At 41.1% G+C, this 22,403-nt stretch overlaps 2 protein-coding genes across 3 annotated transcripts in view; one reads left to right on the top strand and one right to left on the bottom strand.

Moving 5' to 3' along the window:
- The window catches only part of EFHB (EF-hand domain family member B), a 51,893-nt gene extending 38,544 nt beyond the window's left edge, over positions 1-13,349 (bottom strand). The window contains exon 1 of the mRNA XM_082459464.1: positions 7,071-13,349. Within this exon, the coding sequence (XP_082315590.1) occupies positions 7,071-7,991 (921 nt within the window). The 5' untranslated portion in view covers positions 7,992-13,349. The remainder of the gene's footprint in view (positions 1-7,070) is intronic.
- Positions 13,350-13,524: 175 nt separating this feature from the next.
- RAB5A (RAB5A, member RAS oncogene family) overlaps positions 13,525-22,403 on the top strand; it is a 31,377-nt gene continuing 22,498 nt past the window's right edge. Inside the window, exons 1-2 of one of the 2 annotated variants that reach the window (XM_082460803.1) lie at positions 13,525-13,840; positions 16,878-17,133. In XM_082460803.1, the coding sequence (XP_082316929.1) occupies positions 16,971-17,133 (163 nt within the window). In that variant the 5' untranslated portion in view covers positions 13,525-13,840; positions 16,878-16,970. The remainder of the gene's footprint in view (positions 13,841-16,877; positions 17,134-22,403) is intronic. The other variant, XM_082460802.1, reaches the window with a different exon arrangement.

The raw sequence follows: 22,403 nt of genomic DNA, 5'->3' as shown, positions 1-22,403 counted from the left end.
GTCCCTGCCTTGCTCCGTCCTGGGGAGTGAGGCCTGGTGAAGGAATGCTGCAGGGGATCCATGGGGCAGCAGGTGAAGGCTGTCAACCGGCTACACTCTCCCCACCCCCCGACCCCGGCCCAGACCCGCACCCAGCAGGTCCTCTTGAGGGGAGTCAGGATCCAAGTGCCTCGGTAACCAGCACACATGCATAGCATTTACTTGTCATGTCTGTTCTGTCTTCTTTGGTCAGGAACGGTTCCTAATGTTCTCTTGTCTTTCATGACCTTGACATTTTTTGAGTATAGGTCAGTTATTTTGTTAAATGTTCCTCAGTTTGGGTTTGACTGGTGTTCTCTTATGATGAAAGTTATACATTTTTGTCAGGGCTATCAGAGGAACAATGCTGTGCTTTTCTATCAGGAAGCACACGCTGTCAATTTGTCCTATTACTGATAGTGTTAACTTTGATCACTAAAAGAAGGTAAAGCCAGCTAGGTTTCTCCACTGTAAAGTTTGTAATCAGTAATTATTCTATGTAATGGATAAACAACAAGGTCCGATGTAAAACACAGGGAACTATATTCAATATCCTGTGATAAACATAATGGATAAGAATATAAAAAAGATTTATATATATGTGTAACTGAATCACATTGCTGTACGGCAGAAATTAACACATTGTAAATCAACTATGTATCAATTTTAAAAATTATTCTGTGTAAATATCCAGTTCCTCACTAAACTTTTACCTACTGTTTTAAGAGTCATCCATTGATGACTCTTACCTAAATCATTACTACTATGATGGTTGCCAAATGGTGACTTTCTAATTCCATCATTCCATCTACACTATACTGCAAGGAAATTTTTTTTTCTTGCTATTTTTTCAAACACTCATGTATTTATATCAGTATGGGCTCATGGATTTCTGTTTTATTCAATGGTAATTTCTTAATTGAAGTATAGTTCATTTACAATATTGTGTTAGTTTCCGGTTTACAGCAAAGTGATTTGGTTATTTTTTTTCAATGTTTTTCCATAGGTTATTACAAGATATTGAATATAGTTCCCTGTGCTATACAGTAGGTCCTTGTTGTTCATCTATTTTATATATGGCAGTGTGTATCTGTTAATCCCAAACTCCTAGTTTATCTCTCCCTCCCTTCCCCTTTTATTCAATGTTAATTTTATTCAGTGCTCAAAGTATAACAGTTTGGGCCACTGGGAGCTCCTTCAAGCTTGTTTCTTCACCCCTTTGACATATCTGCATTATTCTTTGAGCATTTTCTTACTTTTTCATTCTCAAAGGTGTTCCAAGTTCATAGCGTACTACACCAGCCCTAGAGTCAGCCATTCCCCCAAAGAGTCCTGATTCCTTTTAGTAGAGAATGATATTTAGAAATCAAGATCCCGGTTCTGGTGTGTTCATTGCTACTAAGTAAACATTGTTTCTAGATCCTCTTAGAGGATGGAGCTAGGAAATGTGTGGTGTATACACACCCCACACACTTACATCTATATCAATTCTATGATACTCTGTTTAGTTAAATGTATCTAGCTTAGATATTGACATGGATATAGACATAGCTATATAGATATAGATATACATATAGACATAGACATAGACATAGATATACCATGAGTTTCCACCAATACCTCCAATTACAATCCAACACAACAGGATTCCTTCTATCCTTCTCCTTTTCGTATTAGTAAGTTTTTTCTCTACCAGTTAGAAACCTGGCTCCTACTGTCCTCAGTCTTTACTTATCTGCTCAGGCCCTCTGTCTGTAATCAAACTCCCAACTGCACTGACCACCTCCTCACTCAGGCACCTCCTTCCTCAGTTCCCAGCCACAGCAGTGCCACCTCCCTTGGCCACCTCGTCAGTTGGTCCCCAATATTACAGGTTTCAGTGGCCAAGTATGATTCAAGTCAACTCAGGAAGGTTGATACAAGACCATTTTCAGCTGCTGAAGACCCACTGACCCATAATCATCCACTCTCCAAACTCAGTGTGGGCTGGCATAATGGTCCCAATCTCTCCCTTGGTCAAGATCACGCTGTTTTACTCATCGATATTCCTAACTCGGAATATCTCAGCAAAAAAGTTAGGAATGATGGCATCAATCTTTCTGCCCAGAAGGCCCTGAACCCATTAGGCAAATAAAACCACCCACTTCTCAGAATTCTGCAGAGATTGGCTCTTTGTAAATTCAGACAAAATGAATCTTTGTGACTTTTTTTTTGTTTGTTTGAGTATCAGGGCTTGCATGACTATCAGGTTCTCACAAGATTTACAAATAGGTGACCCCTTTGCCTCTACCCATCCCTCAAATAGCTATCAGGGTCTCTTTGTGTAGAAGAGGGAAAAAATAAGGCATCCCTTTGCATGACATTTACCACATTGTAAAATCATTGATCTATTGGTCTCAAGTCTCTAGACTGTAAGGTTTTTGGAAAGACGGTACTGTATCATTTTTCATCTTTGTAGCCCTAGCGCCTAACATACTGTCTAGTCATTGTAGACAATATTATCTTTTTAAAACCTTTCTTTGAAACTTTCCTTCCTTCCTCCTCTTTGTACTTCAGGCCTCAATACCATTTATCAACGCACTTTGTAAGGTTCAGTTGTTTAGTCTTAATAACCCCAAGGTTTCTGCCATAGTCAGTGCATTAATGTCAATCAAGGGACAGCGTCAAGATGTCTTGGAGAAATGACCATTAGAGAGATTTTGATCTCTGCCAGAGTGCTGTCCAAGAGCCCTTTCAAGGGCCTACACAGAGAGGACCTCGTTTTACCAGACTCTTTAGTTCTTGAAGAGCACTCCAAAACTCTCCTCTTGGGCCACCATTTCTTGGCTTTTCCTAAATACAGGTCCTTGCTGCTATACCAATGACTGTTTTACCAGCAGGACGAGAAGGCCTAATGGGGTCTCATAAATCCATCAGAGCAGACCTTCACTTGCAGCCAACTCTGGGCAGCAACTTCAAACCACAGTATGAGTGTCCTTACAGTGAGATGCATCTGTTCCCCTCCCCGCAACACTGGAGCGGCCTCTCGTGGAGATGACAGTTTTCCTGAGTGCACCCTGATGAAAAGCTAGTGTCCACGCAGGCTGATTTTAGCAGGCTCTTCACATAGGTATTTCCATCTGAACTCTGCTCACTGTCATACTTGAAAATGGGTTTTGACCTCTCCCAAATGAACTTCTTCCCTTCTCTGAAACTGGATGAACTCAGGGGCATCAAATACTTCACCATCCCATCCCTTGATCAGGATGCTGGGGATCTCCTGTTCTTTTCCTTTCAGTTGTATGTGTTCCACTAAGCCTACGAGAAGTAGATAATACACACAATATCTAAACTGTTACAAGCATAAAGAAAATGAAAATATGGAAGACTTCTCAATTCTTTTCATGTGCTAGCATTACCCTAATACCAAACTCCCAGAAAGATAACACAAAAAGGAAAACTGTGTCCAATATTACATGGGATCATAGATGCAAAAATCCCACTAAAAACTGGCAAATCAAATCCTAGAATATATCATAATAATAATATATCACAACCAAGTAGGGTTTAGCCCAAAAATATGAAGATGGTTTGCTATTAGAAAATTAACTGTATTAATTCAGGAAAGATATATTTCAACAAACGGGGGGAAAGCTCTTCATAGTTCAAGCTCTATTCCTGACTTTTAAACATACTTAGCAAACTGGGAGTGGATATGGCAAAAATAATACTTAATGGTGAACCATTAGAATCATTCCCATTAAAGTCTGAAAAGCGACCTTTCAATATTGTATTATTGATCGTAGGCAATGCAGTGAGATAAGAAATTGAAATGAGAGTTATATATATTAAAGAAGGAAAGACAAAAGAAGTGTCAATATGATTGTCTACCTAGCAAATCCAAAAGAAATAATAAGCAATTAAGACCAATCAGAGTTCAGCAAGATGACCAGATATAAGAATAAAAAAAACAAAACAATGAAAACAAACATATGAAACAATTTTCAATCTCATTATAAATCAAAGAAATGTGAATTAAAACAATGCCTTACAAATCATTATTAGTTTTTAAAACTTAGTGGTACAATCTTTTAGGAAGGGATTTGGCAACAAGAACTAGAGAAAGATTCATCCTTTGGCTTCTGTTGAAACTCTATCCTAAGGAAATAGTCTAAGACATATACATAAAGAAGTTCATAGACTGTTTTTACAGAAAAATCTGGAAAAAAATCTATTTTCCAAAAAGAGAGGAAATGAGTTATCTAAAGAATCATATATGGGTTTAAGGAAATATTGCTTTTATCACTAAAACAACTTTTAAGTTCTCTGTAATAACACTGAAAAATTTATTAAATAATAGTAAGTGAAAACTCAAGACAATTTTTATGCTTGCTGTAACAACTACATAAAAATGAATTAGGAGAAAAGTGTCATGGGAAGTATAGTACAGTCTAGAACTCAGACTCTTAAATTGGAAGTGGTGACTTCAAATCCTGGGGCTACCACTTCTTAGCTGTAAGACTTTGGCCAAATTATCTAATTTTCCTCAGTTTCCTCACCGGTAAAGAGTTAATACCTGCAAAGCTCCATGGGTAGTGATGTTGGTATAGTAAAGCCACTTATAACAATTAATGTGAGGGCAGCAAAGTGCCAGTAGGCATAGTGTTAGGGTGATAATATTATTGTGTTTTCATTCCTGTTTTCTAAATTTTCCATGTTATTATCTTTGTTTTATAGTGAAAGTAGATATTTTAATATTTAAAAAATTATTTTAAAAGGAACCTTGTTTCTAGTCTAGGCTAATCTCTCCTCTGGCCTGTGATCCCGGTTCCACTGCCTCCTGCTTATCTAGGGTCTGGTTCCACCCATTATCTCGTTTGTGTTATCTCAAACTCCCCTACTGATTCACTAAATAAATAAAATTATTCCTAAATGGAATCTTTACTCTGTTCTCTTCACTGTCACACTTCTTAAGGGAAAAAAAAAGTTACAATAGTTTTCTCCAATTCTAATTTCACTCTTCAGTATATTGGAATCTGCATTCTCACTATGTTGCTAATTCCCTTAATGCCCAAAGCTAATTCATCTTTATTCTATTTACCCTATCAGAGACGTTTTAACACTGTTGGTCACTTTCTCCTTGAAGCTCTCTTCCCTGTCCTCTCACATTTAGAAAGGAGGACGTGAGAGGTAGCAGGAAGCAGAGGTTTTAGAACTGCCTGTATTGGAAACCGGAAGCTGGTTTCTGCTCGTGCGTGAGATCAGGTCTGAAGCCATAGACCCATAGAATGCAGAACCGATCCAGAAAGGAGAAGCAGGCATGGTCAAGTGAGAAGAGAGTGGCTGGGGAAATCCAGTAATGGAACCAGAAAGCAAAGTGGGTCAAAGACAAAAGAACACCCTGAGTCCCAAGGGGAACAAAAGTCTGCAGATGCCAAAAAAAAAAAAACAAACAGTTCTGCAGAATCCCTGTGACCTCTTCAGCAGAATTGTGTTCTCTAATCTCTCCTTTATTCCCAGAATACTTTAAGGATGCTCCCCTTATGTTGCTCAATACCACCCTCTCAGACTCACCTCTTTCTTCTCTGACTGTTTTTTCTCCCACGTAATCATCCAGCCTTCCTTCCATTTATCAAACATATATTTACTGAATGACCAGTATAAGCTGGACATTGTGATATGCCATGAAGCTACATGATAAATAAGAGAAAATCCTTGTCCTCAAGAACTCACCTAGTTGACATTTCTTTCTCTGATCATCTCATGTGTTTCCCAAGGTAAGATCTTGCCTAGACCTTCTTTGTCCCATTTCCACCCATGGCTCCAACTGTCTCCCTGGCTTTTTCTTCTGATATCCTGTAAGTATCTGAAACTCAGGATGGCCAACACCAGATATTCGTGTGTCACCAAACCAGAAGATGTCTCATTATCAACCTAGAAACTCTTAAGTCATCCATCAACTTCCCTTTCACCACATAGATCCACAACTGGATGGCAATTCTTAACAATACCATCTCCTAAAAGTTTCTCAGAATTGCTCTCTCCTCTCCAATTCTTTCCAACTCTATGTTAATTTCTGGCCATCATTACCTTGAAATAGCCTTCTAACTTTTTCCTGTCATCCAATATCTTACCCTTCAAGTCCACCATTATTATTCACATCAGAATTATCTTTCCAAAAGGCAAATTTTATTTATATCTTCCCTCATGAAGATCCACCATTGCTTCTGTACCCCTACGTTTTACCCCTGCATTCTGGACCTTTAGATTTCTTCTTCATCTCTTACCACCATGCTGGCTAAACAGCATTGCTTATACCCCCCAACACAAGAAGCTTTGGTCATACTCTATGCCATTCTTTGCCCAAGATGCTCCAACCGTTTCCATCTGACAAATACTGACACCTTTCTAAATTAGCTGAAATATTACTTGCTCTGTAAAGCCTTTCCTATCTCCTCCAAAAAAAATTGCCCGAACTTTCCATTGCGCTTCATATTTAGAGTGTACTTCTATTAAGGAAGAATTTGTTTTCTATGCATTTAGACATCTATATAATATTTGTTTAGTTATTGTCTCCAACATTGGAGTGAGAGCCTAAACCCATGGGATAAGAATCATATGCTTTTCATTTGATAGTGCCCTGGACCCAGCATAAGGACCACCACAAGTCTTTGCTGAAAGAATAAATAACTCACAGAATAATGAATAGAAAAAGCAAACTGTTTTTGAAAAAAGTATGTGAATATTAGGATATAACATGTATTGCAGTTGGAGGGTTGAGAAAATGCAGATTGAGGAATGAAATGTAGGTCAAAGGAGAAAGGAGGGAGAAATCAAGAGGAACCATTCGTGTGCACAGAAAACAAAGCTGACATTAGAAAAGGAGGCAGAGAGTCAGAGGAGATCGGACAAAGTAACAGCTGGAAAGGGTCTCTTGGGACAAGGAATATCAGAATGTCAACAAAATCTCTGCAATTTGACTCCGCAAATCCTAACAAGTCTCACTAATTTATCATCTTGATAGAGACATGGCTATACATAGTTCCTAGGGAAAGTACTAGGAAAAAACTTACACTTGGCAAGCAAGGTAACCGATCAAAAAATTTCCCAGAGTATATGGGTCTGATGCGATCTGGAGGTTCTAGTCCTGGTTCAATGTTCTCAGTCTCCCTTTGCACTTCAGGTTGTTGAGCCAACTGGCACTCAGAAGGTCCTATCACCAAGCCCATTTGGGGCTCTGTAGGCTTCGTTTCATCTGGATTCTCTAGTTGGGGGAGCCCCAGGTCCACCTCCACAGGAGGCTGTATCTCCGTGCTGGGCTTCATCACCACACAGGTGGACTCTTTTTCCAGTTCCTGTCTAGGTTCCATACCCAAAGTAGGTTGCTTCCCCACTGAAGCCCCTAACTCTTCAGGGTCACCAGCCACAGGACATCTCCTGCTCCCTAGAGCCTGTGGACTTTCACACACCAGGCCCAGTGGAGACTGTGTTACCCTTCGAGGACAACACCCTGCCAGGAAACGCTCATTTTCTAAACCCGCTCTTCCTGGCAACATTCTCAGAGGAAATTTTGTTTCCTGTGAGGCTGAGACCCTGTTGACTCCTAAATTACTCCCGTCCATGAAAGTCCTAGAAATATTCTGTCTTTTTAATCTTATATCAAGTCCATTGCTCGATGGACATTTTGTTTCCGGTGAAGCCATCCCCTCCTCATATTTATTACTGCATGGAGAATCTTCTTTTCCTAATCCCACTCTAAGCCCCAACTCCGTGGGAGATGTCGTTCCCATGAAGACCCTTCTCTCTCCTAAGTCATCTTTTCCTTCCTGGGTGAGTGCCACGTCCATGCTCAGGGGAGATTTCCTCTCAGATACCCTCATTCCTCCAAGGGCACTCATCTCTAAGGGGTAAGCTGTACCTGGCTCGAGGGAAGATCCCAATCCCTTGGAGGGCCCCAACCCTTTGGGGGACCCCACTCTCACGAAAGAGCACATCTCCACTCGGACTCCCTGCCCACTGCTTCCTGCCTGCCACTTCACACCTAGCAGAGTTCACTGGGGAAAAGGAGATGGAGGTCTGTTTACCCGGTTACCTGGGAAACGGGGGCGGGGCTTGGAGCGCAGCTCTTTCCAGGGCAGGCCCCCGCCCATCTCTCTCCCTCTTTCTCCTCTCCCCGCCTCCTCTTTCTCTCCCCTTCATTCCCCCCATCCTCCCTTATTCCTTCTCTCTTTTTTCCCCCTTCTTTAGTAGATTTGGAGGGCAGGAAAACTTGAAGGATGTGGTCTTGGGCTCTAGAGCAAATGACCGCAAACTTCTCTTTGGTTTCCCAAGCAACGCAGTCCCATTCGGATGGGTTCAGCCAGGGGCCTCCTCCTGGCCACGGGCCTATTAAATTTACTGGCGATCAGAGAATAAATAACCCTCTTTCTGGTGGTGACCACCAATTTTAGACCCTTCCTTGTGAAAGTACATGCACACTGCATGTAGTTCTTTCAGCGCTTAAGACATCCTTTAAAAATTCTGTAAAGTTACTATATTTGGCAGCTGTGGTAAGGAACATCTTAAAGTCTTTGAAAACACACTTCAGTAAATAGGCTTTAAATAGTATTTAAAGTAAATATATTAAAATTTGAAATGCGTTACACAGTAATGCATATTGAATTTTTAAAATAATGTGGCGAACTCAAAATTAAGTATGGGATTTTTTTTAAACTCAAGTTTTAATGAATGTGTATTTGGTGAATATTTGTCATGTTCTACACATATAGGGGATACAGAACACCTCGCTTAGAATTTGAATGAAATTTATGAGATTCCACTTTTTTAAGAAAGCCAAATGAAAAATTTGCAAAATCCAAATTTTTTTAAAAAGTGGTTAGGGATACTATTTTACATTTGTAAAAACAGTGTCCTCTAATTTTCTAGATAGCTAATATAAATATTCTTCTCCCCCTAAGCAATTTAAATGACTTGATTGTGTGTAAATCAAGGTATGTCTGTATAAGTGTTCTTTCGATTCTTTTGTTTACAAATATCTACAGTACTGAGTCCTCATTTTGTGTCAGTACTGGGAATGCAATGGACTAAGCCAATCCCTACCTCATAGAATTTATATTCTAGTAGGGATAGATAACCATCAAGTAAACCAATAAATAAGATCATTTCCCATGATGAGTGATGAGTATCATGAAGAAAACAGAACACTTTGATGTGGAGGGAAGCTACTTTAGAATTGATGGGCTTAGAAATCCCTTAGGTATGTGACATTGAGCTGAGGCTTTCATGATGCACTGCAAAGACACTAGCTTTTAAACCTGAATAGCTCAAGTTTCCATAGTCTTTTTCTCACTGCCTTGCCACCATGCCTACAATTCCTTATGCCAGAATTACCTTTCGGTTTGTCTCCAGACAGTCCCAGTTAAAAGTAAATGTTACCATTCATTACCATCTATGCCAAGAGTCATTCTTCAAGTACACAATGGAAAGATTTCCTGGAGGAGAAGGTAGAAGACATGGAGTGTTGTGGATGATTGAGAGATGCAAGGTGCTGGGAATTCCTGAGTTGGTGTTTAGAGATTTGAGGGCAAAGGCAGCACTAAGGGCAGTGTTCAGTTCTGCATGACTTTATTTAGGCTCCATCCATTTTGTAGCTTCCTTAAGAAATTTTACCACCTAGTAGTTAAACAGGAGAGAAGGGGGCAGGGCACAACCTTTAAAAGAATAACATAGCCGGAGGACACGACATAAACAGATTAGAACCGAATAGGTCCAAGGTGGTGGACAAGTCGACTTCCGCTAGACCTTGAGCCTCAGTATACGATCATTGTAACACATCAGCAAGCTGATGACACACCCACAGGCGCCATGACAGTTCCAAGATCAACCATAAAGGTCAAAAAGTGGGCGGTGGCCCAATTCCTGGAAATCCCCACCCCTTCCCCAAAATAGCTGGAATACTCCTCCCACACTTTAGCCTATGAAATTACCCACCCCTATAAAAACTGACAACCCCCGTACCCTGGTGCTGCTCTCACCTTCTGAGATGGCCCACACTCTGTCTTTGGAGTGTGTCTCTCTCTAAATAAATCCACTTCTTACCTATCACTTTGTCTCTCACTGAATTCTTTCTGCGATGAGACATCAAGAACCTGAGCTTCATTAAGTCCTGAGACGAGGTGTGATCTCCGTTAAAAGACCATGGGTTCAAGTCCCAATCTGGGTTTTGGCTGGGTTTGGGTCCCGGCCTGTGGGTTCAAGTCCCACTCCAAGTTACACGGCTTCAGTAGGATCTCTCATTTGCTACTAGAATGTATCCAATTATCAGTCCTCCTCAGTTATCCAGGGTTAGGGAAAAAAAAAAAAACACAGGCCTATTGTGAGTGGCAGTACAAGAGCAAAGCTTTACTGTGGCATTTCCATCTCTCCAAAATTACTACTGGATCTTAGAGGTACCAGCCACTGGAGTAGCACTCCCCAGCCAAACATTATGACTAAACTATAAAATACTGTGGAATGTATTCATGAATACAGAGAATTGGTTTTCTTTTTCTGGCCTTGCCCCGCAGCTTGCGGGATCTTAGTTCCCTGACCATTGAACCCAGGCCTCAGCAGTGAAAGCGCTGCTAACCTCTGGACCGCCAGGAGTTCCCTCACGAAGGAGGTGAATTAAAAGACAAAATTGATAGAAAGTGGGACTCCCCTGGTGGTCCAGTGGGTAAGACTCTGCTCTGCGCTCCCAACGCAGGGAGCCCGGGTTCGACCTCTGGTCGGGGAACTAGATCCCGCATGCATGCCACAACTAAGAAGTCTGCATGCCGCAACAAAGATCCTGTGTGCCTCACCTAAGACCCGGCACAGCCAAAATAAATAAATAAATAAATATTTTAAAAATTGGTAGAAAGAAATGAATGAGGAAGCAATACCCTAGAACAATGATGGGGAGTTCCTAACAATGTATAAATTTCAGCATCCAGGTGTTATCTGTGAGGACTTAAGTCAAATGTTCACCATTCTAAATGTAATTAAGCTCGGGAATTCCCTGGCGGTTCAGTAGTTAGTGACTCAGTGCTTTCACTACCAAAGACCGGGTTTGATCCCTGGTCAGGGAACTAAGATTGCACAAGCTGCATGGCACAGCCAAAAAAAAAAAAAAAAATGCAATTAAGCTCACAAATTTTGGGGAGTCCCTATTATATCAATCAAAGTTCCTCTGAGAGGAATTTAAATCATGAATAAATTATGGTCCTGGTCCTTAAGAACTTTAAAATCCTAATGGGAATGAAAGCCTGAGGAGGAAAGTCTAGGCAGGTACTCTCTAACTGTAAAGTAAGGCAGATACATATTAGAACTATTACAGAGAGTAAAGTATCATGAAACTACAGGAAAAAGACCACTAAATCCAGTAGAAGTAGCCTCAGATGCCATCCAGAGGAGTTGGCATCCTGGCCAAGGTGAGACCTGCAGTGATGAGAGGTAGTGGTATTCCAAGGTGCAGAGAACAAAGTGATCAAAGATGCCAAGATGGAAACACACAGGCGACACTCTGGGAACACAGAGTAGACTGGTATGATTAGGTCACAAGGCAAGAGTTTGGGGAGAGGGAGGCTTTAGAAATAGAACGAAAGAAACATGGGTTGGGACCAGAGTTGAAGAACTTTGTACTCTATTTAGCAATTGCATATTTTTGAGTAGGAGAGTGACTGGCCAAAGTGTAAAGAATGGGTTGAAAAGGCAGGAGTGTGCATTAATTTCAGCTTATACAAATACTACCATGGCCCAGGCTTTGGGATTAGAGCTTAGATTTGGGATTAGAGAATTTTGGGTGACAGAATGGGACAACGAAGAGCTGAAGATGATTCTGCTCTTTCAAGTCTAGGTGACTGGGAGGCTGTTAATACCAGTCACCAAGCAGAAGCACGTTTGGGATGGAATAGGTCTGGTTTGGGGCATACTGTTGACATGCCAAAACTGATGTGACATATCCTGTTTCCTGATTCTTCCTGGGATTGTCCAAGAGGTATCACCATGACTAACATACCATATTGGAACCACCCCTTGGGATAAAGTGCCACAGACACCGTTTGCACATGACACATCATGTTCTTGGGGTTAGTAACTGGGAGGTTGATCTGAAAGGCTGGCTGTTCAAGGGTTCAAATCACCTTCATTGCAAAATGTTGACTGAGCACCGACAGGATACCTTAGGCCAAGTACACAGCTAGACGATCAATACTGATGGCCTCACGGCAGGGCTATAAATAGTAAACAGCAAACTGAAAAAGCAACCCTCATCCTGAGGAAAAATCGATTTAACACTCTACCAAATTCCGAAAGGAATTTTGTTTTGTTTTGTTTCAGATGCCCAGCCAGGGACTGTTGTGTGAGATGGAGCCAAAACAGCTTGTCTTAAGTAGGTCTGCACTGGAGGCTAATGAATGTCTTGGATTCTTTTACTGGAATTGTGCTTAAGAACTCAGATTCTGGAGCCAGCCTGCAGGTTAGAACACAATTTCATCACCTACTCCACGGTGATTTTGGACAAGTTACACAATCTCTGTGCCTCAAATTCTTTACCTGTAAAACAGGCACGGCACATTCGTGAATTCCACAGCCACGACTGAAGACTCCTGGCTGCCAGCCGATGTGCTAAACAGCGGCGAGGACCACTTTGGGGAGGTAATATTCCAATGTAGGGAGGCGGACGATAGAGCTAGTTTCAGAGTGAGAGCCTCATAGCGTAGGAAGAAAATGGGATAATTCCTGTAAAGCGTTTAGTGCAGTAACCCGCGACGGGAAATTCTTTGTAAAAGCTACCTATTATTTTATAACTTGCCCCTCCGCACCCAAAACAGGTAGGCTCTCAAGAAAAGCAAGTTATTATTGAAAATGTCCCCGCCTAAAGACAACTTTCGGGGGGGGGTTGGATCGCATCCTCCTCCCTGGAGTAAATGCCCCTTACCTATCCACCCATCCCCAGGGACGTGTTGGAAGGCTCTCTTGTGCTAGAAAAGCCCCCACAAAAAGGCCCCTTAGCCGAGCTGGCAGAGTTGGGGTGTTGCAGAGGTAGGGTAAGGGGAACTGGGAGCTAATATTCACAGAGGGAACTTCGCCGCCCCACACCTGCTGGGAGCAACAAACCCAAGTTCTCCTGGGCTCCCCCTAGAGCAGGCCGGCCGAGGAGTACCCCCGCCCCGTCCCCGCCCTCGGCCACGGGGAGCCACGGACCGCCGCCCAGATAACAATGGCGCCGGCGGGGGTGGGGCCGCGCGCGCCCCGGGGAAGCGGGAGAGGGGAGGCAGCCCGCGGCCATACCCGACCCCGCGGCTCGCTGGGGTCACGTGACGCGGCCGCCCCGCCCCGCGGCCCAGCCCGGACTCTTAAGGCTCTGAGAAGGGGCGGGGAGCGGATGGAACGGGCGGACGGGGGACGACCGGAAGTGACGAAGGGGCGTAGTCCGCGACGTGCGGCGACGTGGCGGCGAGGCCGGCGCCGGGCGGCGGAAGTGGCTACCGCGCTGGGACTGGAGTGTTTGTGTTTTGGTTAGCGAAGGAGCCGGCGGCCGGCCTGAGGGGAGGAGGGAGGAGGAGGAAGAATTAGTGGGAACTCGAGCGCCGGCGGCGGCGGAGGAGGAGAAAGCAAAGAGGAAGGCGGAGCGGCGGGAGGCGGAGACGGAGACCGACGGGGGCGGCACCGCGGCACGAGCCCCGCACCGTCCAGTTTGAGGGGAGCGGCGAGACGAGGAGACGCGCCGCCACCGCCGCCTCAGCCTCAGCCTCCTTCGGGCTCCGCCTGTGACCTGCAGCCGGAAGCTTCGGCGCCGCGGCCTCGCGCGCTGCGGACTCAGGTAACCGAGCCGGCCCTCCGCCTGCGCGGAGCGGGTCGGGACCCCGGGTGGTCCGCGGGCCCTGCCGGCGCGGGAGTCCTCTGCCCTTCTCTCTCGCGCGTCGGGGCCCGGGACCGGAGATGGGCCGAACCCGGCGTCTCGACCCGCCGGCCCTGGTGACTCATCCTTCGAGGGGCTCCGGAGGCCAGGATTTGGGGACCGGCCGAGGGAGCGACGGGTGTCACCCTGTTCCCTTCTCAAGATGGCGCCGCGAGAGAGGGCCGGAGGCCGCGGTTCCGCCTGCTCCGTCCTGGCAGCCCGGGGTTGGGGGGGTGGTCTCCGGCCAGAAGCAGGCCGGATTCGGGGGAGGAGGATGGGAGAGACGGCCCAGGGGCCTGGCGGGGCCTGCCTGCTCGGGCGATCGGAGCTGGGTGTCAGTTGGTCAGGTGCTCTCGGAGGAGGAACTGGGGCCTCCAGCAGGTGTGAATTTGGGGAGCTCCGCCTACCCCCCCGACTCCCTGAGCCGGGTAATGGAGGGAGGAGGCGGCTCGGGAAGCCGGGCTGTCTAGGGACTCTTGTCTCATCGTTGGAAGGTGGTGAACCGCAGCCTTAAACAAGTCGGCACAACTAGGTCGCTGAACACACTCAGTGGGTAGAGCCCTTTAAACGTGCTCTGTTGTTCGCCTCCCTGGAAGCTGGTTACTCTCCTGAGACTTTTTCAAGCTCTGAACGTCATAATTCACATATTTGGTTTTTGTGTTTTGCTGAAGTGGTGCCTCAGTGTCCAGTCAATTGCCTTTCACATAACTAGGAGGAAAAAACCCCACATGGACATGACTGCGATAATTTAGGACAGCTCAGAAACTTTATTCTTAGTGTAAAATGGGGATAATAAAAAGAGCTCGTAGGGTTTCTGTGAGCCTAATTCATAGGATGGTGCTTGGCACAAAATAAGTACCCAGAAATGTAAGCTGCTGTTAGTTTTGATCAAAGAGCACCCAGGAGGACTTTAACTCTAGAATGCCAGGTGTTTTCAAAAGATTTAAAATGCACTTTATGCAAAATCTTGGGCTTTTGTGAAACAAAAGTTTAAGTAGTGAATGCAGCTGTTACAAAACGTAACTTTTAACCTTAATGTTATGCTAACTGTATATTTATAATTAGATTTAGTTATGTTTTGTTTGAGATCCTTGGAGGGAACTATAATGCAAGGCTTTAAACCTTAAAAGACAAAGCTAAATCATAATCTTTTTTAATGGGCATCTGATGTTTTCCCTGAAATTTTGGGAGGACTGTGGAAATTCGGAGCATGTTGTCCTTGATGAGTAATTCAGTTTGCTGTTTTGTAGGTAATCAGACAGTTGGGAAGTGTTTTAGTTGCTATCGTGTGTGCTATCGGAAGGTGTGTTGGTGCATTTTCAGTCTACCTGACTTTCTATTGATACTTGGTCATTATTTCATCAAAGGGGCACTTTAATTGCCAATTTTCAATCCCTGCTGTGTGTTGACCACTGTATTAGGAACTTTTTACATATATAGTCTCTTGTTTACTTCCCACAGCAGCTGTGAAAGTTAGGTATACTGGAAATAGAGGCTTTGAAATGAAAGCACTTGCTCCAGCAGAAATTGGTATAACTAGCCAGGATTAGATCCCCAAATCTTGTATGTTTTGGGGGTGGTAGGAGGGTAGATGTGGGGTTGGAGCATTTTTTTATTACAGAAAATTTTTTAAATGTACAGAAGTAGGAAGACTAGTATAATGAACTCAGCATCTAGCTTCAGTTATCTTATGGCCCATCTTGTTTTATTTACGCCCCCATTGTTTGGAAGCAACTCAGACCTATTATTTCATTTGTCAATATTTCAGTACGTATTACTAAAAGATAAGGACTCTTCAAAGCTGCTGTTCAGGAAAGGCAGAGGTGATTTTACTGCCATGAATGTAAGGTCTCATGGATATGTTTATTAATGAGTTCATGGTCAAGAGGGATTCTTGTATAAACTCATTTCATGGGTAAGGCAAATTTCTTACTAGGTACCTAAATGAAATAGAACAGTGATTTGAGAAGAGGGTCATCAGATTTAATGTTATTAGCACATGATCAGGTTTTGATTAAAGATGGAAGAAAACTATTATGATTGATTTGTGAGTAGATTGGAAAAGAGTTCTTTGAAAGTTCCCTAATTCCTTTGAGATTGAAAATTAGCGTTCTTAGATAATAGTAGAAGACATAGAAGTTGCCCTTCAGGCTAGTTTTTTCTAAATGTGTTAAATAGAAAGTAACGAACGACACATTTGTTAGCTCCAGAACTACAGAAAAGACACTGATTCACTCACCACATAGAGAACCACAGTTAACAGTTCCACGTCTGATGTACTTGAGCACATCAGAAAACAGTTTTAAGTCTTTTAGGCACCAGACACACCACCTACTTAATATATTTGTTGCTCCAAAGCTACCGTTAAATAAACAAAAAACATGTACCGTTTAACAGAACCCTTCAAATAATAATGGCCAACATTTATTGAGCTGTTACTATGTTCTAAGATCTATTCTAAGAGCTTTCCACTTATTAACTTAATTTTACTCAAAACTGTTTTAACCTAAGTACTTGAGTCACCTCTCAGGTTGCCAGGTTTTGAAACTCAGCTCTGTTGAAGCTCCGTCACAGTAACTGTGTGACCTCAAGTTACTTAACCTCTCTGTGCCTGTTTTCCTCATTTTTAAGGATTGTAATAGTCAACTTTACAGGATTGTTGAGTGGCTGCGTTAAGTACTTAAAACCACCTGGCACAAAATGGAGTCTTTGATAAAGGTTAGCTTTAAAATGTTTTAAAAGCCTTGGGAATTACAGCATGACTTTAGGCTCAAATCTCATGCCTTTACGGTATTGACAAAGGTAGTGAATTAAACTAAATGACATTCAGTGTCTATTAGAGGTTATAATTGTCATGCAATAATGTGTTACAGGCAGAATTTACCAAAGTGATTAATAGTAGATTTGCTTTGTTTTGCTGATTTGTATGCTTAATTACTTCATATTTGTTTTTTTACAGGTTTCTCTACCTCCAGAAAGAAAAAAATTGACACCTTGCATCCTGGAAGTTCATTTAAGAGACTGAAATTAGGGACTTCCTTCAAATTTGGACATGGCTAATCGAGGAGCAACAAGACCCAATGGGCCAAATACTGGAAATAAAATATGCCAGTTCAAATTAGTACTTCTGGGAGAGTCTGCTGTTGGCAAATCGAGCCTGGTGCTTCGTTTTGTGAAGGGCCAATTTCATGAATTTCAAGAGAGTACCATTGGGGGTAAGATTTTCTTTTATCCTTTTTTCATTTAATTGAATCATACGTTGACAAATAAGATTTTGCTGTTCTGATTGTATGATGATGGGTACTAAATAGGTCACAGAGTGAAGAGCTGAGCAGCAGACTCAAGCTTTATAACTTGATTTTTGTTAAGATAATGTTGTTTAATATTTTGATTTACTGGTTATCCCCAAGACGGTTGTATGGAAGCTAAAATACAGATGCAAACATGAGTGGAATCAGTGTCCTCAAGTATAAGATTTGATTGGTATCTTTCTTGATAATGATTAGAAGCTTCTTCAAGTTAATACATGTTTGTGCTGAATTATATTGGCTTTAGAATGAATAGTGAAAATAGTAAAAGTAAATAGTAAAAGAGTTAACATTAAAATTCTAATTCTAAATAACTGAGGGAAGAGAAAAAGTGAGTGATTAATGAAGAGGGACATGAAAGGGAAATGGGACCTGAAGAGAAAGATGGAAGGAGAGGGGAAAGAGGTAGAGTAAGCCCTGCTTACAGTGGTTTTGGTAAGACTGAGGCAAGGGGACGGTAAGATGCAGGACAAAGAGGAGACAACTAACAGAGCATTGTTGTGAATAGAAGACAAGAAATTAGATAATTGAACCTCATCAGAGAAATCCACAACTGTATATAGCAAGGGGCAAAACAGCCTGTTTTGGGCGTCAGTTTCATCTGCCAAATGAAGCTTTTGAATTAGATACTGTGTGGACAGCTTTAAGATTCGCAGTATTTTGCAGGGGGTGTGTAACTAAGCAGTACCATGTTTTTTCCAGGTATTTTATACATTTTAAAGTCATACTTTTGAAATATGTAAGGCAGATACCCATTGGCATGTAGCAACTTCTTGGAGTCCGTCTTTCAGGAGCATAACTTTATGCTATGCATTGAGTGTATGTTCTCAAGTAAGTACACTTGAGAATTTTATTTGTAGTTTCAGATCCTCCCAATAAGATAAATTACAGAACTCTAGTATCTCCTGGCTTTTCCCTACATATAGGAAATATAGTAGATAAGTGGTATTTCCACTTTAATAGACTCAGCAGTATAACAGTGATTGTCAACCCCCTCCATTTGTATATCATGTTACAGTGTGATCCCATTTTAGTATTTTATGGTTTTTATAATGGATGAGCATCAAAAATATAGTCCATATCATGCAGCTTTTATTTTGATTCAGAAATCTTGGTATTTTAAAAAATTTTAATGAAGTGTATCACACGTTCTTTGTGGTTTCTTTGTTAATATATTTGTGTGTGTGTGTATGTGTATATACCGTTTAATAATGAAATATAAAAATATATATACGTATGATTTAATAATGAAGTATTACCTCTCAAGCTTTAGCCTCCTCCAGAAAGCAAATTGGGCCAAAGTTAGCTAGCCCACATGGTAGGAAGAGTTTTAAAGAGTTTGAGGTTATGTCCACCCACCTTAAACTGGTGCAAAAAGTTAGTTGTTGTAACTACTTTTTGGCAAGTGATTGTCAATTGCAGCATTTTCCAAAGTACATATGCATCGTAGGCAAAATACCTGGGCCGATATGTTTGGGACTTGCTATGTGCTAACCCTGCCCCCCTTCACAGTACATATTAAAATAACAAAAACACTGAAGTACTGTAGTAAAGGACTTAACTCCTGGGAAATGTAGCCTGAGACTAGAACTTTGTTTTTGTTTTGGATACTCCCAGTTATCTTCGAAGTGTATTTTTTCCTAATGACATCTCAGGAAGGACATTTGCAAGAGAAATTTAACCCCTTATCAGTGCATCATCATAAATATACATATCCTCTGATATGTGTGTATGGGTGTGTATATATATATAATCTCCATTTCCATTTAATACCAATTAGATTGTCTACATTTCATTAATGAAATTGTCAAAAGGTTTTCATTCTAACACATAAAACTTCCTTAATATTTTCTACGAATACAGATTGAGCTGGCTTTTTAAACCAACTTTAGAAGCACTTTACATCCCAATTTCTGTGTTAATGGTTACTGGCTGGATACCTTTCCACTATGTTGACCACATATTAATATCCTTAGGAGGTATGACAGTGCCACTATGATTACAGCTGTGAGCCCTGGTTTTTTTGTTTGTTTTTGAGAGATAACTGACATAATATTGTGTAAGTTTAAGGTGTAAGATGTATCGGTTTAACTTGCCTACAAAGTGAGCACTGTTTTTTTGTGCTCTTTGCTAGCAGCTCTTCACCCTTAAGGACTAGAGTAGAATCTAAGCATTTAAGGATCTCAAGGTTTGAGCTATTTAAGGTCTGTAACTTGTAGGTAATATGTCTTTTTGTTTTGGCTGATGTGTGGTAGGAGCTATCTAAAAATGAACCTGGCCAGATGTTTTACATTTCATCGGTTGTTTATTTTTTACTTAACTGTTTATGTTTAATAACATTAGTTGCGGTCTGAAGAGCTCACATAAAATTTTCGTCTCTGCTTGTGTTGTAAGGTGGAAATCATATACTGCACTCTTGAATTTGTGTATTCTAGAACCTTATATTCATCAAGAACATCAAGGTTTCTTTAGTTTTTGTGCTTCTTCCTAAACATGATAGCTTGATTTAAGAATCCATGTTGTCTCACAATACCCCACACCCCTGCCCCTTGACTCTATAGCACTCATAATGAGATAGGTAGTTAGGTGGTGGGTTTAGTGCTTTGGGGAGTTCTAGCTTATTTGTAGGGGTTTAAAGTCTGCATGACATTTATGTTCCTGTTGTTTGTCTAAGACGAGCCCGTAAGGTTAGCAGGGAGCATTAGGCTCAGAGGGTTGCCATCCTTCTTGCTAGCTCACCTGGAGGCGCATAGCTCTTCAGTAAATACCTGTTGGATGTTTGGACTGGCCATCTTTCATTTAACACCTTGAACACCTGAAGATTTATCTTAAGTTTTAACAGGTCTTCCACGTGATTCTAATACATGCCAAAGTTTGAGAACCCCTGCTTTCTGTGTTCTGAGGAGCCAGTAGTACATTTACACTACATGTTAAAGTTCTCCCACAAATGGAATAATTGCTTTTCTTTTTTTTAAACTGTAGGATTTTTTTAAAAACTTACTGTTCATCTAACTCCTCCAGTTTGAGAATTACAAGTATTATGTACCGGTTACATTACGTATTACCTGTTATTTCTTTGTATGGGAACTCCTTCCTTTTAACCTGCTAGGCCTCTTTAAGAGAGCATGGCTCCTTTCCTTCTCTGTTCCATCAAGGATACCCTGCCTTGTCTTTACTTACGGGAGTTAGAATATCCATAGTTTTCAGTTATCTGTACCGATGCTGCTCTCTTTTATTGCCACAAATAATCAAGGACTGGTTATACACGAAATTAAAGAAATAAGTGCCTTCTTTTTTAAGCTATTTTCAGCAGTTATTAACCCTAAGTAGAGTGTCTAAAATAATTATTTCAGGGTTGTTTTTACTGGAAGAACAAAGTTTATTCTATATTTAACATCCATCCAGTTTCCTCTAAGGGGCTACCAGGACTTGTTTTTCTATTCAGATTCAAAAACATCTGGGGGAAAAAATTATTAAAATTAAGAAAAACAAGGTTGGTTTCAAAGTTATTATTAACAGTCTTTTACCTTACCTTATCAATTTACCACCAAGACCTTCTTAAGAGTCGAGCGTTGTGGTTAAGAAAGGGGTGGCGGGCGGCTCTATATCCACATTGTTTGATTTAAAACTCTAGCTCCAGCACATACCACGTATCATCTGAGGATTTAAAATTCTAGCTCCAGCACATACCACGTATCATCTGAGGCAAGTCATGCCCAGCTCTATTTGCGTCTTATATGAAATGGAAATAATAGTACCTTACTTGAGAGGTTTTTGGTAAGGATTAAATGAAAGTGCATATACATTTCTTGGCACAATGCCTAGCATGGAGTAAAATGCTTATTAAATATTAGCTATTACCATTACCATCACCACCATTACTTTTTGCTGAGTCATTTTTATCACTGTTGATATTTTTGTTGTATAGTCATATGACATTATTTTAGAACCGTGACTTTTCCACCTAGTGCAGAGCATATTCGATTTAGGATTTGACAGTGTTAAAGAATTTTATGTCCAGATTTTCTCCTCTTGGAAGATAAAGTTTCTTATTAAAAATTATAGGAACAAATAAGATGTAAGAAACTTTATGAGCAGGTACTTCCTAAATTTGAGCCTTTCCAAAAATGGAATTTTTGCAGATTCCTTCAAGGAAATAACATGAGCATATACAACTAAGTTTCTTTAAATTCTATATGGTAGATTCTTGCTTAACCCTCCCACCATTTGTTGATTTTCAAAAAAGTGGTTATTCATGTATGTTACATTAAATGCCTGCTCCCCACATCAACTAAGATATTTTGGAAGTTTTCTCAGAGAGAGAAATTACACAGTTATATAGAATACGACATGTATGTAGATATTAAAGTTGCTTCCTAAACTGAGAAATAAAAGCAGCTAGAAAATTTAAATCTGAATAACTCATGTTTTTCCTGTAGTAGTAAGCTTTCTACTATTGCCCTTCACTTGTTAGCTGTAAGAAAGACTTGTTTGTGTAATTGTAATCTGTGCATTTGTTTACTTCCTTTATCTTTTTGCATCTGCATATTGTTTTCAATTAAAAGTACTTTTGAGAAAGGATAGAAGACCTAGGGACAAACCACCAGCATATAGTTTTCAATTCATGAGAAAAATGGTTTTTGAAATATTCATATTCTTTCTGTTACAGTGAGAGTTAAAATTTGTGGGAGTTTATCTTTTGGTTTTAAGTGAAAGAATATTACCTTTATGCATAATAATATTTCCTTCTAGAAAGTACATATTCAGTATTTGAGATAGGTTGTATTACTAGGAGAAATTGGTAAAGATTGGGTATTTTATATGTTTGTACCAGTTCTGACCTAAAAAATTTTAATAGTCTTAACATCAGTTATTCCCCAATGTTCCAGTTTAAGATGTTATCATATGTGGCTACTGAAGCATTGCTGTGAATTAGCCAATAAGCTCAGCTTCAATCCTGGCTTCCTTTTACAAACAGCACTGTTTACACATTTATAAAATGAGAAGAGTGAGCTAAATAAGGATTCTTTTAGGGCAGACTTTTTTTAAAGTGTGTACTCTTCCTCCACATTAACAATGCAATCAATATAGTTAAACCTTTTCTTCCTCTTAAAATTTATTTCACAATTTGGGGTCATGAACGTCTGTTTTTGCCCTGTCTTACTTAATTCATCGAT

This window comes from Balaenoptera physalus (assembly GCF_965194825.1).
Source record: "Balaenoptera physalus genome assembly, chromosome: 4".
NCBI classification, from domain to species: Eukaryota; Metazoa; Chordata; class Mammalia; order Artiodactyla; family Balaenopteridae; genus Balaenoptera; species Balaenoptera physalus.
Note: the sequence above shows the minus strand (reverse complement) of the source record. Positions and strands in the feature narration are given on the sequence as shown.